Source organism: Diabrotica undecimpunctata, chromosome 10 (genome assembly GCF_040954645.1).
Source record: "Diabrotica undecimpunctata isolate CICGRU chromosome 10, icDiaUnde3, whole genome shotgun sequence".
Classification (NCBI taxonomy): domain Eukaryota; kingdom Metazoa; phylum Arthropoda; class Insecta; order Coleoptera; family Chrysomelidae; genus Diabrotica; species Diabrotica undecimpunctata.
Genome location: NC_092812.1, coordinates 69,107,130 through 69,126,075, shown reverse-complemented (window position 1 = coordinate 69,126,075; position 18,946 = coordinate 69,107,130). Strand labels below are relative to the sequence as shown.

At 32.8% G+C, this 18,946-nt stretch overlaps 1 protein-coding gene across 12 annotated transcripts in view; it reads right to left on the bottom strand.

Annotated features, from left to right (window-relative positions):
* Window positions 1-18,946, bottom strand: part of Ca-alpha1D (Ca[2+]-channel protein alpha[[1]] subunit D) — a 960,824-nt gene that overhangs the window by 58,779 nt on the left and 883,099 nt on the right. For all 12 annotated transcript variants that reach the window (XM_072546534.1, XM_072546531.1, XM_072546539.1 and 9 more), the window contains 4 exons: window positions 15,478-16,105; window positions 11,799-11,882; window positions 5,625-5,819; window positions 1,765-1,876 (listed from right to left, as the gene is read on the bottom strand). In XM_072546534.1, coding sequence (XP_072402635.1) covers window positions 1,765-1,876; window positions 5,625-5,819; window positions 11,799-11,882; window positions 15,478-16,105 — 1,019 coding nt within the window. The remainder of the gene's footprint in view (window positions 1-1,764; window positions 1,877-5,624; window positions 5,820-11,798; window positions 11,883-15,477; window positions 16,106-18,946) is intronic.

Below are 18,946 nucleotides of genomic sequence, written 5' to 3'. Positions count from 1 at the left end.
AACCGTTATCTCAATGCCGAGTCACATCATCACCCCACCCAACTCAATTCAGTTATCAACAATTTTGTTTCCCGTTCCATAAGACTTCTTCCATAAGACTATTCCAGATCATCCGAAATCAATTCAATAAGTCTTACTAAGTCAATAAGACTTACTACTTCTTACAAAACGGCTACTACAAAATCCAAATTGATAGGAGCAATTAAAAAACATCGAAACCCCATTTCATCCAAAAAAGAAACCTTGCCGCCTGATCAACCCAAAATCTTTCTACCTTTTATCAATAGTGTCACTAACAAGATCAGTAGAACTCTTAACCCTCTAAACATCAAAACCATCTTCACTACTCACTTCAAGTCGTCCAATCTGTAAAAGACTAAATCCCCAATGAAGACCATGGTGTCTACGAGATACCTTGTTCCAGGTGCCCACGTACATACATAGGGTAGACAAACCGACGAATCCACAACCGTATTTACATACATTCTATATATGTAAAACATTTCGATACTACTTCAGCCCTAGCCCAACATCATATTCTGACAGGTCACAAATAGATTTCGAAACAGCAAAAACCATCGCTTCTCTCCGCTGCTTAAAATCGAGGTGTTCATGAAGCCAGCGAAACTGAAAAACGCCCTAACAACTTAAATACGCGTGATGACGCTAAAAGACTGCCGGCAACATGGCGACTGCTACTTCAGCGACCCCTCGCCCCAACCGATCCCGCTTAGACCGTTTCCGCTCATACTGAGAGTATAAAAGCATGAGATGTAGGCACATTCAGACCTCAGAGCCGTTTGATGGTTCTCGTATTTCTGGAGAACAAGATACTGGTACGTCACGGGAGTAGGTAGATTGAGACCTTGAACTAGAACGGAACGATATCTCTCTTAATAATGGCTCTAAAATGGGTGCCGAAACTTCAAGTTTTAATTTCTCAACGCGGATCTTTTCATATATATACATATATACACACACATATATATATATATATATATATATATATAAATTGAAACGACGAATATATAAATAAATAAACGGCCAAAGAAGAATTAGTCAAACCTTGGTATCAAGAAACTGTAATAACATTATTTCTATATTTTCTAAGTCTTCAGACAGTCGGGTAGATACGAACTCCTACACGGAAAACAGCGAATTGTCCTTCTATTTCCTACTTGTCGAGTGATAATCTGTAGAAAGCGCTACTTATTTTGATGCTCAAACGAAAACGATTTACCACTATCGCTTTCTGTCTTTTGAGCTACACGAAATTTGTAAAAGATTTACAGATTTCAGCAAGAGGTTTGGTAGGGCTTTGATGAATTGAAACAGAGAATATATAAATAAACAGCGAAAGGAGAACAATTCGTCAACCAAGCTCTTGCTGAAATCTGTAAATCTAAAATAAGTAGTATAAAACACAGTGAAGATGAAATAGTTAAACCCAAGAATAAAATGTTGACCAGCTTGTATGACCCATAAAACTGGCAGTTGCGAATCATACTAGTGTTGTGAGGGAGGGAAAATGCAAAAAAAGGAAGTCTTCGTACACATATGACAATCATCCACAAAACAAATCAGCTCAGATACAGCGGTTTTTCGAGCCCATTGACGGATATTTGCAACGATCATGCAATAATACACTATGAAACTACACTATAAACAATAAGTACAAGCTACGATAAAAACATTTGTACACTTATAATTATTTCCTGGAAATAATAATTTTAATATTTAAATATATATTAAAAATGTACTTGCCAGTAGCAGATCTGAACAACACCAACACTGCTTGGAAAAACGAACCAAAATTATTGTTCCTGCTTATTGAAGTCGGCGTTACCATATCATTACTTTCAATTTTTCCAAACATCTAGAATGACATTTTTAATATCAAAGAAGTATGAATAACATTATTAATATTATTATAAATAACAAATGGCCACTACTAGTGAGTAAAATACTATACTTTTGTATGATCAACAACAAAAACGAATTAATATCGAAAATATTTGTAATTTAACAAAAAAATTTTGCTTATAAATTTATTGTTGAGTAAATGTCTTAGATTTAAAAAATTTATTTAAAATCCTTTATAAAAGGTATATAATCAATTATACAGGGTGTTTCAAAAAAAGGTAACCCCGTCTCTAGGGTAGGTAAAAAACTAAAAAATAATTGGGGTTTGTTTAGTAAAAAATTTTTGTAACGCCATCCGTTTTCAAGATACAGGGCATTGAAGAAAAAAAATTTTACGCATTTTTTACGATTTTGCCGAAACTACTGGCAACATTGTAATAAAATTTTATACGAATATGTTTTGGAAGCTGATACATCCCATGAATTTGTTTTTGTATCTGATTCTCATAGAGGGCGCTAGTTACACGGATCGTACTAAGTATTAGTCAATATAACTTTTTTAAGAGTATAATTATTAATCAAAATTTCAAGTAAACTTAAACATCATTCAATTTTACACGAAAAAGGTACTCTTGGTAAAACTTGATACTGTGTACCGTTTTCGGAATATTTTGATTTGAAAATTATGAAGTAATAATTGACGCTGGTATAAAATAGTTAGTAATTAATTATCAAAAGGGTTGAGCTCTGGTGGGACTCTTTCCGTGTTATCGAGCCCTAGGTGAGTTGGTATGTTGGAGTATCTTCCAAAAATTTTCGTACGCATCTGGACGTAGAGAGTAGCACAGCTTTCTGCATGGTCTTATACAGGTGTTCACTTAGACCCAGCTATTTTATGTTTTCTAGGAGGTTTTTCGGAATAATACCGATAGTAGATAGCATAATAGGTACTGTCTGGGTACTTCCGTGTCTAATAGGTACTGTCTGGGTACTAAAAACTTGTCTGTCTCGGGAAACATCTTTTTTCGGGAAACGTCTTTGGGAAACAAAATTTTTGCTATTAATTTCCAAAATTTCCTCGTATTCATCGCAATAATTGCCAACGGATTAGGAGGTTTACATTTGAGTAAAAACTTAGTTTCCACAGAACTATCTAGAGGCGTAAAATGGCAATCTGAAATGGCTGTAGGGACGTGCCTTTGTTAAACATATCCAAAAATAGTCTCTACAGGATCTGGTTGATAAAATCTGTGATCTGCTAGTAGTCCGTATATGACAGTTTTCTGCTTAGAAATATTTTTATACGCATGGATTTGATCAAAATTTTGAAAGTGGGTAGGTACTAGCTTAAAGATCAAAATCTTCTTCTTATGGTGCCTATCCGTTACGGATGTTGGACACTAACATGGCTATTCTGACTCTGTCGACTACTGCTCTGAAAAGTCCGGTAGTGGTTAAGTTAAACCATTTTGGATATTCTTCTTCGTCCGGGACCTCTTTTCCAGTGCACTTTACCTTAAAGTATGGTCCGAAGTAGGTTGTATTGTTGTTCATTGCGCATTATATGGCCCAGGTATTCTAGTTTGCGACGTTTTATGGTTATGACTAGTTCGCGCTCTTTACCCATTCTATGTAGTACTTCTTCGTTGGTAACTCTGTATATCCAAGAAATCCTCAACATGAGTCTATAGCACCACATCTCAAATACTTCGAGTCTCTTCAGTGATGCTTCAGTTAAGGTCCATGACTCCACGCCATATAAAAAAACGGAGAATATGTAGCATTTTAGTCAATCAAAATCTACCCTATGCCAATAGGTGATTTTCCTCTGAGGGTTGTTGCCATAACCAACGTTGCCCAACTCGGAGGAGGAAAACGTTTAAAAAAAAAATCAGGGTAGTCGCTAGAATAGTAAATTTTAAGACAAAAATGTCCTTTAAAGTTTTTTTTGAAAAGTCAATACTTTTGGAATTATTCGTGACTGGAAGTTCACAAATTACACTTCAAAAAAGCATGTTTTTAAACAGTTTTTCGCGAATAACTCCTAAAATTTAGATACAACACTTTGTAGTTTATTTTAAAAGCTATTTTTTTCAAGCCCTTCGTTTTAAAAATGGTTGCGTTGAAAGAACTTAAAGATGGCGCTAAACGCATAGAAATAAAAGCAAATCAAAATCTTCAGTAAAAAAAAATGTTTTTTTTCATGTTTTAACATTTTTTTGCATCATTTTTTGTTGTTGAATTATTATGAAAAAAAAAGGGGATTTTTTGAGAAATCCCGAATATAGTAGTCGCATTTTAAACTAGGATTTTTTCAAAACTAAACCTTCTAAACTAGAATGTAATGTTTACATAGAAATTAAGTAAATTGTAATTGAACAACGAATAGTTTCAACCATGGTGGTTTTGGCGGGGGCAAGTTTGTTACTTCCTGCGCCACAAAAAATATAACTGGACTTAATTTTAGTTATAACTTACCTTAATTTTCATACAAATTACTTTTACCAGTGGTCATTTTAATTTAACATCTTTAAAAAAGTTTCTATAAGTTTCCATTGACAGTGTGCATATTTTGTAAAAGAAATGCATATTTAATGCATACTTTTGGGTAAAATAGTGTAAATAGTCTAGTCATAACTTTGTTTTTGGTTTACGTCAATAATAAAAAACAAATCTCTTTACTTTATAAGTTTCATTTTATATCCAAACAGTTTTCCCGATAAAATCTGAATTTTTGGAGTCATTCCCGAAAGATCATGTGAAAATATGCGTTTTTTGCCCTGTAATTTGTGAACTTTCAGTCACGAATAACTCAAAAAAATTGAGTTTTCGAAAAAACTCTAAACAACATATTTGTCTTAAAATTCACTATTCTCTACGATGGTTTTTTTGATTATTTTTTTTTACCCACGAGTTGTGATAACCACCCCCAGAGAAAAAGCACATATTGGCGTAGGGTACATTTTGATCTTTGAGCTCTTTTTAAAACATTGTCAAAATTTTAAGGAAATCCATTCATATAAAAAATCAGAGCTTTTCTACTATTTTTACCGTCGTATTCTGGACGATAGTTTTAAACAACGAATATAAATTAGCTCCCAGAATCTTTGGCTGATTCGGACAAACCTTCTTTACGACAATCTCGTTAATAAAAAATTGGACTAGCACAACCACAAGGTTTTATTAATTAAACAGAAGATTGTATTACGAATGATATATATTGATTCTAAATTTAAACCTTTTACAGGAAAGGATAATAGTTTACGAGAATGCGTAATAACTTAAACACAACTGGTAAAAATACAAGTAGTAGTAGTAGTAGAATACATATAGCTTCTTTCCAAAAGAATACGCTTACTCACTTCAAGACCGATCAAAGTGGTAAAATTCCACTCTTCTTTTACTCATCTCACTACCTTTTCTCATGCAGTCCTTGCAGTCCCGTCTATCTTCTTTTCTTGTTATAAAATAATCTATGTATGAATAATTTTTTTCTCTTTTGTATGCTATAAGTATCGCTTCATATCTCCTCCTTTGGATTGATCCACAGATACACACCATTTTGAGTATTTTTTAATATTTAAAAATGTTTAACACTTAAGCATTGAATCGTTTTACAGTATGGACACATTTTAAAGTTAATTCACTAAAATAAAAAAACCTAAAAGCCTGAAAGTTTTTTTTTGTTTGCATACAAATGTAATAACTTGTACTCAAAAGTAGTAACCTCTAGTCCTAGATACAAAAATGAAATAACTTACCTGCATTCCTATTACGGCGTAGATAAAAAACAACATTACAATCAACAGGGCAACATAAGGTAGAGCTTGAAATGATTTTAAGAACGTCCAGAGTAACGTTCTTATACCCTCACCTCTATTTAATAATTTTATGAGCCTCATAACACGAAACAAACGAAAAAAATTACCAGATAACTGGAACTTAGAAGACCCAGGCTAAAACAAAACGATAATGAAGCATAGTTATAAAGGTTATTAACTAGTAAATATAGTAGAATCCCACTAATTCAGCACTTCAGTAAATCGATGCGTCGATGATGTAGGTGATGCATACTTACTAAGAGAAGTATACAAAGAGCTATAAGAAAAGAAAATAGAGATTATAAAGAAGCTTTCTGATACATCATAGAAAGCTTTCGGAATAAAAAGTCCATCATCAGTCTATTATTACCAGGTATACATAAGTCGATCCACTAAATATCTGGGTAAACATATTGTGTTATTGTTGGAAAGATGTGACAAAAGATGAGAAAAGTATTTAACAGATACCCTGCATGGCAACATAAGACTCCCAATAGGGGTTGTTGTTGAATCAACATTTCATCATTAATTTTCATCAAATAAAAAAGCCTAGTATAGAAAAAAGTACTAGCCTAGTACTTTTATAAAAACGAGGAACGTACTTTGTAGCCACGATCTAAGTATTTAACTTCGCGTTCGAATAAAATATTGCTATATTTTCCAGTGCTACAGTATGGAGTGGAAGCGTGGACCCTAAATGAGGCGATGCTTAAACGCTTTGAAGCCTTTGAAATGTGGTTATATAGACGACTATTACGAATAAGCTGGGTGGACAGAGTTAGAAATGAGAAGATCCTTAGGCGCCTGAACACAGCCGGTCAATATAATAAAGAGACGCAAGCTGGAATAATTCGGTCACATTATGAGACACCATGAAAAATATAAACTATTATATCTGATCATTCAGGGAAAGATCCAAAGTAAACGTAGTCCTAGTAGACGAACATCATGGCTGGAAAATCTAAGAAAATGGTACGGAAAATCGACTACATTATTATTTTGAGCTGTCGTCAATAAAGTCACGATAGTTAATATGGTAGCCAACATGATCTAACGATCGATACCGGTCATGGCACTAAAATAAGAAGTACAGAAAAGGAAAAACCAATTAGAAAGAGACGATAAAACGTATAAAATAGGAAACAAAGAAATGGCAAAACTATTTGACAAAAAAGTAAACGAAAAATTTAGAACAATAAAAGAAACAGAAGGCAATAGTGATACAGGCTACAGAGATGAAGTTTTTACTTAAAGGTACTTAAAAGTTAAAGGTACTACCAAAATGGATAGAATAAGGAACACAGATATAAGGAACGAACTGGAAATACAATCCACATTGGAGTTTGTAGAACAGAGGCAGCTGAGTTGGTGGGGTCATTTACACCTGACTAAAGATACCATACCAGTGAGAAGAGTGTGGGAAGCAAAATATTGAAAAATAAAAAAAGAGAAAACCCAAGACAGACATGGGATAAAGTAATCAGAATGATATTAGAGAGACGAGCAGTGACATGGATAGACGCAAATATGTTGACACAAAGCTGCAAAGAATGGAAGAAATTTATTAAGGAGTAAATTAAACCTCACACTATTATATGGTAGAAGGAGTTTTGATTATATATATGTATATGTATATATATATATATGTATATATATGTATATATATATATATATATATATATATATATATAAGAAAAAAAAACAAAAGATAGTAGACCAAGTGAAAATGGCGGAATCTGGACCAGGATAGCGTAAAAAGTGAAGAGTTGGTGAATGTTCAAAGATGGAAAACGCTCTCTACATGTAGTTCATGCAAGAGCGGTATTCCTGTATCTGGAGAAATTCTGAAAGCAAAAGCAATCGAATTTTATAAACAAATTACAAAGAAAGATGATTTTCTTGCTAGTGTTGGGAGGCTGGATAAATTTAAAAGCGACTTGGTATTCGACTGTTAACTATATCGGGTAAAAAATTATCAAACAACACATCTGCAGTACAGATATTTATCCAGAATTTTAAAGACAGACCAGAAGATCTGGATCTTCCTGGCCAAATCCATAATGCAGATGAGAGTGGTCTGTTTTGGAGACTGATGCCAAACAAAACATTCATATTCTCTAAAGAAGCGAGCGCATTAAGTCGTAAAATGGGTAAAGCTAGCGTAACATTTATTCCGTGTTCCAATACTACTGGAACAAAAAAATTGGATTCATTAGTGATTGGTAATGCTAAAAATCCCACAGCTTGCATCATAAGTGAAGAAATTTATGAAACAATCCAACTTGCCCATAAAAGCTTTACTTTTACTTTACGAAGCTCCAGAACACCAAAATGAACAAGAACTTAGATTAAGTAATCGAAATATACAAATCATCTTCCTACCACCAAATTGCACATCTTTATCGCACCTGACTTAATTTGATGATGATAGAAAAATCTATAGTCTGCAATGAAGATGTGATCCTGAAGATAATCTACCTATTGCAGATTGGTTTCAAAATTTATCAGAAATAGTTTTAAAGCAGATATGATTTAAAATTCTTGGTTTGAAGTGACCAAAGAAATAGAACAAACTACGACAGATGAAGAAATATCTGACGCAGTACAACTAGAGGAAGAAAGACTAATGAAAATATCAGCCATCAAATATTACAACTGTAAAAGGAAAACCAGATACAGCATTTAATTGCTTCAATACCTGCACAAGATGGGCTGAAGAAAGGTTTTTAAACAAGGACTACAATTCGTACAAAAATTAACCTAAATTAAGAATAACTTTAAACTATGTTAACTATGTAATTAATTAAATGTGAGACATGTTACAGTTACACCCTCTGGTTTTTAATAATTCCGAATTAGTGAGATTATACTGTAATTTGAACAAGTTGTTTGCATATTTTATTTAACTTTCGGGTAACCTTGCGGGCCAGACATGTAGTCCACCTCAGCCTATCCACATATTTGGGAAGTTATCATTCAAAAAAATTCTTACCATTACTCTAAAACAAGGAAAAGCTGCATAATGATGAAAATACATTTGCTCAATATTCACATCTTCAAGAAGTAGTGGCCGATGATTTTGGATAAAGTCTAAGTACGATTCGCTGGTTAGTCACCGCGGAAGTATATGTGGTCCAATTAAGCGATTGGACAAGAAATTTGCACCGAGAGTTGGTTTGTCTCTCCGCATGGGCATTGTCTTCCGCCCAACTATGTTTGTGTAGTTCTCAGATTATAAAAACTATTTCTGGTAAAAACATTAACGTTTCTAATTTAGTGTTTGCTGAATCTCTGTATTATTTACCTATACATTTCTTGTAATATTTGAAAGAAAGTTGCTTATTATTGTTGTTCTGTTTTCAAAACGAGTTTAAATGATATTTTTTGTTTTTTTTTTATAATAAGATACTTAAGGCACATGCCTAAAGACATACCTCTTTAGGCAAATACATTCATACTACTTATGAAACGGTCTGGAGAATTGTATGTAAACATCAACATAAAGTTACACATTATGTTTACTACAAATTTTCTAAAATGTATTTCTAAGGATCTAATTTATAAAAAGTCGATTTAATATTAAAGAAGCACTTTAGTAACATTCTATCCATTCTCTGGGTTGAATATAAAAAAAGACATATTAGGAAATTTGGATAAATATACAACATATAATACCATTTACTGTTACACCAGCTCTTGCTACACTTATATTCAAACATTACGTCGCCGTTCAATGATCTGCAGCTGTCTAGATAGTCTAGGCGAGATCTGTTTTGGATTGGTCATTTTCCATAGGAAGATATTTTTTTGCTGGAATCCCTTCAGGATGTGCCCAATATCGATAATCACGATATGCGCCAGTCGCAAACCCTGTGCTAAATTTTTTATTTAACAATATCTGAAAACAGTTGAAAATTTCTCATTTTTTTGCTCCTATTTTCGTTTATAATTCTGAAAATATTGATCCTAGAGAAAAAAAATATAGGAAGTTAGAAGTTTCGTTATTCAATTTTACACAATATTTCGTTAGCTAGAAATTGAAAATCGAATGTTTATTGTTGAAAAAATAGCAATAATTGGAAAAAAAGTACAAAAAAATGAAGTTAATCCTTTAAATGTTTTCGACTTTCTAAACTTGATTTACAAGCTCCATATTCCGCCTAGAAAAACCTCTTAATATGTTTAAAACGTGTGCTAAATTTTGTTAAGATCGGTTGGATAGGTTTTGCATAATAATTTTGCAACCCAGCCTACTGGAAAAAAATCGCAAATTTTAAAATTCATAGTAGGCCCTAAATAAGGCTCTCAAATAGTTGCAAATTTTTTTACATATAAAGAATGGCTCAAACTTTGAAACGCTTTTTGTAAAATTCAAATCGGTTCACTAGAAGAGCCTAGAAATTTTTTTAAAGTTTTAAACATTTTTTATATATGTATTAGGCTTATAAACAAATTGAATAAGTTTACGAGCTTTAAACATATCAATTTCAAAATTTATACACTTAAAGAACATTAAAAGACGCTTCTTTAAAAAAAAAAGATACATTCGGCTTACTGGTTGCCGAGATATTGAAGGTCAAAGTTGGCATACATTTGCCGTGTAACCATAATTGATAGAGGGCTCGTTAAACAAATACCCTCGTCTTGTCAAGTACTTTTTATATGAAAAGTTTTACGTAATGCGCTTCATGGCAACATCCATAAAAAAGACAAATAAAAAACCGTTTTCGCGTAAAATGTCGCTCGGAATGCATGAGAGGTGGTGGTGGGGGACATTCACTCGAAATGTGAATCGACGAGTTCAAAATCATAGCGCGGCTAAAAATTGCATTATCTCGGCTTCGTGTTAACCAATTGTGCTCTTTTTTTTTGAATCGATGTCTCGGGCGACAAGGATTTCAAATATCATATTTTCAAATACCATTTTTAATTGCAAATTGGAAAATTTGTAATAAACAATTGTATGTTAAACAAGTAATTGCATTTTTTCTTCATGCATTTTTTTTGAGCTTGCAATTTATACATTGAAGTAAATTGTTACTTTTAGTAAACAAATATGTATTTATAAATTGTTAATAAATAATTTAAATTGTTAAAACAAAGGCGACCAAAAAAAATTTTAAATAAACTTTATTTTGACTCAATCTTCAATAATTTTTTTAAAGTCTTTTTCTTTTTTTGGAAGGATATGTTTAAAGCTAGTAAAGTTATTCAATTTGTTTATAAGCCTAAAAAATGTTTAAAACTTTAAAAAAATTTCTAGGCTCTCCTAGTGAACCGATTTGAATTTTACAAAAAGCGTTTGAAAGTTCGAGCCTTCCTTTATATGTTAAAAAATTTGCAACTATCTGAGAGCCTTATTTAAAACCTACCATAAATTAGAAAATTTGTGATTTTTTCCAGTAGGCTGGATTGCAAAATTATTATGCAAAACCTATCCGACCGATCTTAACAAAATTTAGCACACGTTTTAAACATATTAAAAAGTTTTTCTAGGCGGAATATAAAGCTTGTAAGTCAAGTTTAGAAAGTCGAAAACATTTAAAGGATTAACTTTTTTGTACTTTTTTTTCCAATTATTGCTATTTTTTCAACAATAAACATTAAATTTTCAATTTATAGCTAACGAAATATTGTGTAAAATTAAATAACGAAACTTTTAACTTGTTATAATTTTTTCTCTAGGATCAATATTTTCCGAATTATAAACGAAAATAGGAGCAAAAAAATGAGAAATGTTCAATTGTTTTCAGATTTTGTTAAATAAAAAATTTAGCACAGGGTTTGCGACTGGTGCATATCGTGATTATCGATATTGGGCACATCCTGAAGGGATTCCAGCAAAAAAATAGTTTTCTATGGAAAATGTCCATTATGGTCTGAATTTCTACAGATCCCGCCTAGTCTAAGAGAATTTAACTGGTTTCTGGAAGTGGCGCCAAAATGTCCTCTGAACTCTCTATACTACATATATAAAGATCAATTAAATTCTACAGGCTCAGTCGATAAAATAAATTTGCACTGTTCAGTAAATAAATGTTATAAATTATTTGTGTTTTTAGTCATTTTAAAAGGCAAAAATTAATAAATTAAAATAAACATTAGAACACTTACGTTAACATCTTGGTATACAATATCAACAAAACTGCCCAAAACGATTATAAAATCGAACAGGTTCCAAGCATCTCCAAAATAGTTCTGAAAAAGAGATTTTATTTATTAGTACGAAACAAACTTACTTGATTCAAATGAGTGACTAGGAAGAAAGAATTTTCCTTTCAACTTAATTTAGGGAGTAGTCTTATAGTAAAATAAATAAAGTATTTTTTGAATTAACTTTCCCATACACGCGATTGGATTGTCAATTTGCCTTTGAATGGACTATTATTTTCTCGCACCCCCTATATTCACTGTAGTTGCTCCAACAACCATCATCTACTTTAGTTTTAGAGTGGAAATTTATGAAATTACAAGCCAATGCGGATCGAGAGTCAGCGCGTAATTGTCCAACAAAACGGCAATATCGTTAATTCTAGTTAATGTAGTAGTCAACTTATTACATGACAGGAAAAGAAGATATACGGAAATGTACGGACTGCAAAGTTATATTTGGTGAGACTAAGCCAATACCACAAGTTGCTGGTGTTGAACATCGAAGTAAAAAGGCGAATCTAAACCAACAATCGGAGAGTACAGCTATCTGCTCTCGTGAAAGGGATACATTATCTATGGATATATGCAAGCAATAACTGAGCTGAAGTACAGAAATGAGGTACAGCTGCCACAATAAAAAATATAGTCAATAAATACAGAAAAGGCTACCTACAAACTATTAACATCTTGATTTAAGGGTTGCATGTATATTTGACAATCTCAGCAGTGTACGCCCACGATGCAACATTACTAGTACACAATTTGAGAAAGTCTTGGTAAGCCTGGTGGTGACTTAAATTCTAAACACACCTACTGGGTTTTAGAACTACAAATTATAAAGGAAGGCAGCTTTGCGGAGTTACTCAAAACAACCACCTTCAACATTTATGTTTGGGAGAAACCATGTATTGGCTCACAGACATGAACTAAATTTCTGACTTTTGTGTTGCCAAAAGGATTACAAAAAATTCCTGACATTTCTTTCGGTAAAAGTTTCAGCTGTAAACACTGAAGCAGTTTAAAGAGATAATTCACTCTTTCTATTCAGTAAACATACTACCTGGGAATATTTTAGAACCCTCTTGGATAAGAAACCATCAAAACTAATTTACAAATCGACGAAACTGTGAAATACTTTACTCATTCTGTAAACCAAGCCTCATAATAATTTATACGTTCACAAAATTAGTTTGTATAATAATTCATGACTTATCCACGTACATTAATGATTCAATCGACCACAAAAAAGACTTAGAAAAATGTGACAAAGAACAAGATTACCAATAGACAAAACAATATTTAACAGGGCAGTGGTGCAAGTTAGACTAAAAATTTCGCTAGTCACCTGGCCAGATTTTTCCAAATCCGTACATCTAAGCAGGAAGTCTCAACATCTTGGAAATCCCGTATTAACTTAAATTAACGCTGAAAAATTGTAAAATCAATCAAGTGAAAGAGGCCATTAATAGAAATCTGAATCTCAAGATGCCTTCTAGTCCCAATAATAACACAATCAGAATTCTGAAACATCCATGTTAGAATATATTCAAATAATATCAAAACAGCAGTTCAGTCTTAACTCCAACACAGAACTGTTAAACAGATTTATTATAAGACCTTCGAAACAAACTGTACATCTGTACAACTGTACAAACTATCGCCTGCTTGGAGACATTATTAGACATATCTCAGGCATTAGCAGGCAAGGCAATGAACCATTAACCATACAAATTTTTTGCAGTTGAATGGATGTCAATAAAACTTGTTGTATTCCATTCGTAAGAGCTTTAAGAAATTTTGTGAACCAAAGTGATGATGTCGAAATGACAATTGCATTATTAAACAAGTAAAATGTATTTCGAAGCGATGAAAAATCATAATTTGAATTGACGGAAATGAGTTGAATATTACTACTCGGGAGTTCTTGGAGCCTCGGTTTCCAAGGCACCGGGTCTAGAGAACGGACTTCATTTTCTGCAATTTTATGGAAATTTAATACAAAATCAGTGCAAAATCGTTACTCAGGGGTTTTGAGGTCCCTGAACACAAATATCATGTTGGCAATGGCCTCTAAGGCACTTGGCGCCCAGGATACGTCTCATCTCTTGGAGTTTTATGGAAATGCGATACAAAATCAGTACAAACTCTCTTTTTGTGGTCACTGAATACGAATATCATGCATTTAGCTTACACAGTATGTACAATGTACAATACTCAGTATGTACACAGTATACAATGTCTTTGTTTTCTTGAGCCGTCGTCTGATTCTCTTCGTCTTTCGATTCATTTTAATATTTTTTGTTATTTGTACAATTAACGCCTGGATCATTTTTACGCGCGACACTGCAATGTATTCCGTGTTTCCTGCATCCATATGAATTTCCACAATCGGTTTTCCACTTGCAAAATATCAAGCTCACCATGTAATTGTGTCATTTTTACGGGAACTAAGGTTTGTTCTTTAAGTTGCCATTCACAGTTTGTGGAGTTTAAGCCATTCTACTCTCCGTACAGTCAGTTTTGCACCTAAAGATATACTCTTTGCAAGTGCTGGGTAAACGCATCGATTGTTGAGAGAATTTAATATTTTTTTTGTTTTTTACAATTGCCATTAAATACATTTGATATCTATAAGTCTCTGCCAACTGAGTCGTACTCTCTTTATACTTCTCTGGTATGTTGGGCTTTCTAAATTTAAGTAAGGCATTGTACATTGTAGTTGGCCGCCATGTTCAATTAATTCATCAATTTTGGTTAATTAAATTATCTATTCAGTCAGGAAATGGATCATATTGTTGAAAAACTTCTTCAATCAGATTTAAACATTTAAGATAAGTTTTTAACCTACTATCCGTATATTCTTTATGTTGGTAATTTTTGTCCAATGAGAAGTTAGTAAATTAGTCCATTCTTTCTATAAGATCTTCCGGAAATATAAAATCTTTGACCCACTGATAGGCAACACTTTGGTCATGTAACTCCTATTTTAAACTACCATTTGCAGTAACGAGTTTGCACTGATTTTGTATTTAAATTATAATTAATATCTTGTATTTAATTAGGAGACGAAGTTCCTCGCGAGATCAACCTTCGGCACCAGGTACTACGGATACCATCGTCGTCTGATATTCGTGTTCAGCGTCCCAAACACCCTTCGAGTAACGAGTTTGCACAGATTTTGTATAGAATTTCCATAAAACTTTAGTAGATGAGGCCTATCCTGTGCACCAGGTGCCTCGGAGATAATCGCCGTCATAATATTCATGTTCAGTGGCCCCAAATATCTCCGTAATATTGAACTCATTTCGGTCAGTCATTGCCGAATTACAAATTTATCATTTTTCATTACTTTGAAATGCACTTTGGAAAACGCATTTTTCTTGTTTAATAATGCAAGTTCAATTTCACCATCATCACTTAAGTTCACATTTTCCTACTGCTCTTACTGCTCAACTGTAAAAGTTAAAAACGATTTCAAAATAACAAATATAGCTCATAAAACAACTTAGAACAGAAACAAGTTGATAACTTCGTATATATCTGTTTTATTTTAGTTGTCAAATTATTCACTAATTGTATTGCTTGTTTCTTGTACAGGTTGTAATTTTAATGAGATATTAAAAAATAAAACATACTTTACCTTCACTCTGAATGCTGCCAGTTTGAAGACGAACTCCATCGCAAAGACAGCGGTGAAGATCATATTGAGATAGTCAAGAACTTTTTCGTAAATTAGATATTCTTCTGGTTTATGATAAAATTTCATTCCCAGCGTTATGGTGTTGGTCAAAATAAGTGTAAAGATGGCATACTCAAAAGGTCTCGACGTAACAAACCACCAAACCTTGTACTGAATTCGATGCTTGGGAATGTACCGACGAATAGGTTTAGCCTTTAGAGCAAATTCTATACAGTTGCGCTGGTTCTTGTCGAGCTCACAGTTTTTGTATTCTTGTTCACCTTCGTTTTGGAATGTAACAATGACGAAACCGACGAATATGTTAACCATAAAAAAAGCGATAATAATAATATATACTATGTAATACGCTGCAACTATAGGGCGGTAATTGTGAATTGGTCCTTTATTTTCTTCATATGAGTCTATGGAAACGTAAAGTAAAGCTGGCCATCCTTCAAACGTTGAAACTGTAAACAGCGTCAACATCGCTTTCAGTACGTTGTCGAAATGAAATCTGTTCGGGTCCCAACTTCTTTCTTTCATCGACGGTCTTCCTATATCTCCATCTTCATATACCAAATACGTTCCACTGAAATATTTTACCAAAATAAAGTAAATTTCATTCTTAATAAAGGTTGCAAGAAATGTGACTAACAATTAATGGTACACAATTCAGGAGTTAGAAACGTAATAAGATATTGTATTATCTAGAAATTTATTAAACATAAGAATTTAATTTAGAAGATAACTCTGAAAGAAAAAAGGTAAGCTTATAAGCTGATGACAATCTCATTGATCTAAACTTAACTACATATGATAACTTAACGATGACTGTTAAGTGGTTATTCGTTCGACGTACAGTTTATTATACTAATTTTTTACGACTATTAAGCAGTATAACCGCAGAACTACTAAACTGACTATTTCAGGATAAAAGTGTAGAAATAAAATAGTTCTTATAAAAAATGCTCGTAATTTCTGATGTGCAAATAATATTTGAAAAATAAGGAATAGCAATGAGTTTGGCCCTGAATTAGCCTGAATGAGGTGTATTTATTTTGGTCAATATTTATTGGGAATTTTCCGCGTAAGTACGAATAATATGTATAAGTGTGACATACATTGCGGCGCGCCTGCGCCGCAGCCACTTAAAAATCGAGTGAACGCGCATAATAAACAATTAAAAAACAACAATCTAAACGGAAATAAGCTCCGATTGTTCTTCAAAATTTTGAAACTGAAATTTTAAATAGCTCGAAAACTGTCAACTGTAGAGAAAAATGTCAAGAGACCTTTCCTTTCGACTATCTAATAGTCGGATACGTTGCAAACAAACAATTTTGGATGAATTCGTACAAAACCATGGACAAATAAAAAATCAGAATCATATTGTATAAGCTAGAAGACTAATTTTAACAGGAGAACGTATTGTTTTATCAAACGTATATCCCATAATACCAAACAGTCTGGTAAAGTTTACAAAAAATCTGACTTTTTGTCTCTTAAAATCTTGTCTTCCTAGTCACTTTTCTAATAATCAGTTCCACTCCTCCCATCCAATGAAGAATACAATCATATTTTAAGCTTCAGAACACATAATACGTTAGTCCCCTTAGACTCATTCATTTTAGACTTCGATAATACAACTGCAAAAAGTCTGGAAACATCGTCACCAACTGTCCTGATAAACTGGAATCAACAACAAATACAATTGATATGAATAACTATCATATTTCTTTTTCCTTCCCTGAAATCATGTCCCAACTTGCAGCTACATTATTATCAAACCAACAAATTTATATTGAAGAACAATCAGCAAATAATCTGAACAATCCTAATATAGATAAAGGTCAACGAGAAGATAACACCATGGATAGCTCCAAAGTAATTAATATTGATCTTCAGCCGAAACGTAGTATCAATGATGTTCTTACGTTTAGAGAAACAAATCATACACAAAAACCATTTGCTGAACCTAGGTCTAAACCTAGAGTCAAGAAGGTTAAAAGCAACGAGGAGCAGCAGTAAAATCATCAAAATCATATTACCTTGAACCTAACAAAAAATTTAATCAAAAATCATTCATCCACGTTTATTCTCACTTTTTAACCAACTGAATCTATTTCTAAGCAATGTTATCGGCATGCAAGATCCTTTTACCATAATTCAATATTTTACTTCTGACCTACTGGGATTAGTCTATCTTCTAACTGAAGTCCATCCACAATTAAAAGATAGATCAACTTAACGTTGTATCACCTCCTTAAGAAAGAAAATCCTCCGACACTTGCGTAACAACATCTCTGAATCCGAGGGCGAGTCATCTCAGGTTAGTCCGTAAATTTATATTTCCGATATAGAGAGATTTTTCCATCGACTACCAACCTTACAAAAATGTATTTCTGAATCCTCTATCGAAATAATATGTCTCCAAGAAACCAAGAAACAAATTTAAACTCCTACACAAGACCATAATTACACTTTAGGTGGAGTTATGACATTTGTTAAAAATCAATTCGGACTGTAATAAAGCCGTATGTGCCAACAGAATAGTTTTTAATAGATTTAAAAGTCATAAAATGCTTGAAAATAATATTAATTAGAAAAAAGAAAAACACTAGAGCTCAACGTTTAATAAATTAAACAAAAAAATACAGTTAGGCCCAATATGTCTGTAGCATTAACAGTTTCACTCCTGTTAGAGAAGTATGGAAGAAAATACAGAACCCTTCCGGCATAAAGGAGTCACTCTCAATATCTAGTTACAAAATAGGCAATTCAATTGTACTAATATTAATAATAAACATTTTTACTTGAAGTTGTTAAGGCATTAGCTAAAAACTACAAAGAAATGTCTTCCAACGAAAATTTTGACCCTGTATTTCTGGAAAACCAACTAGAGTTCGAAAGGTCTAACCTCACCCTTTAAAACTACAAAATTCCTTTAAATGCTTCTCTTAAGTTATAATAACTAAACAACGCACTTAACGATCTAAAATAAACAATTCCTGGGCCTGACGATTTCCCAACTGTTTTCTTAAAACGCCTACTCACGTCAGCTAAAAATTACATTCTTCAATTATTATTTAACTTCATCTGGTAACGACACCAGTACCCATATATTTGGTCAAAATCTATCATTCTCCCATTTTCCAAAAGCCAAAAATCTCGTCTAGACTCTGATTCCTATAGACCAATAAGCCTAATTTGTGCAATCCTCAAGCTACTAGAAAAAATTATCAATCAAAGCTGATTTGGTATCTAGAAAATTAAAATTTACTTATACATGTAGAAAATGGTTTTTGATAAAACCGATTTGGCATAGACAACATAAATTAGTCATGAAAAATGATATTCAGGACTCTGCCAACAAAACAATATTGTATCGCAATCTTTTTTGTCTTAAAAAAAGCATTCAATACATTTTGGA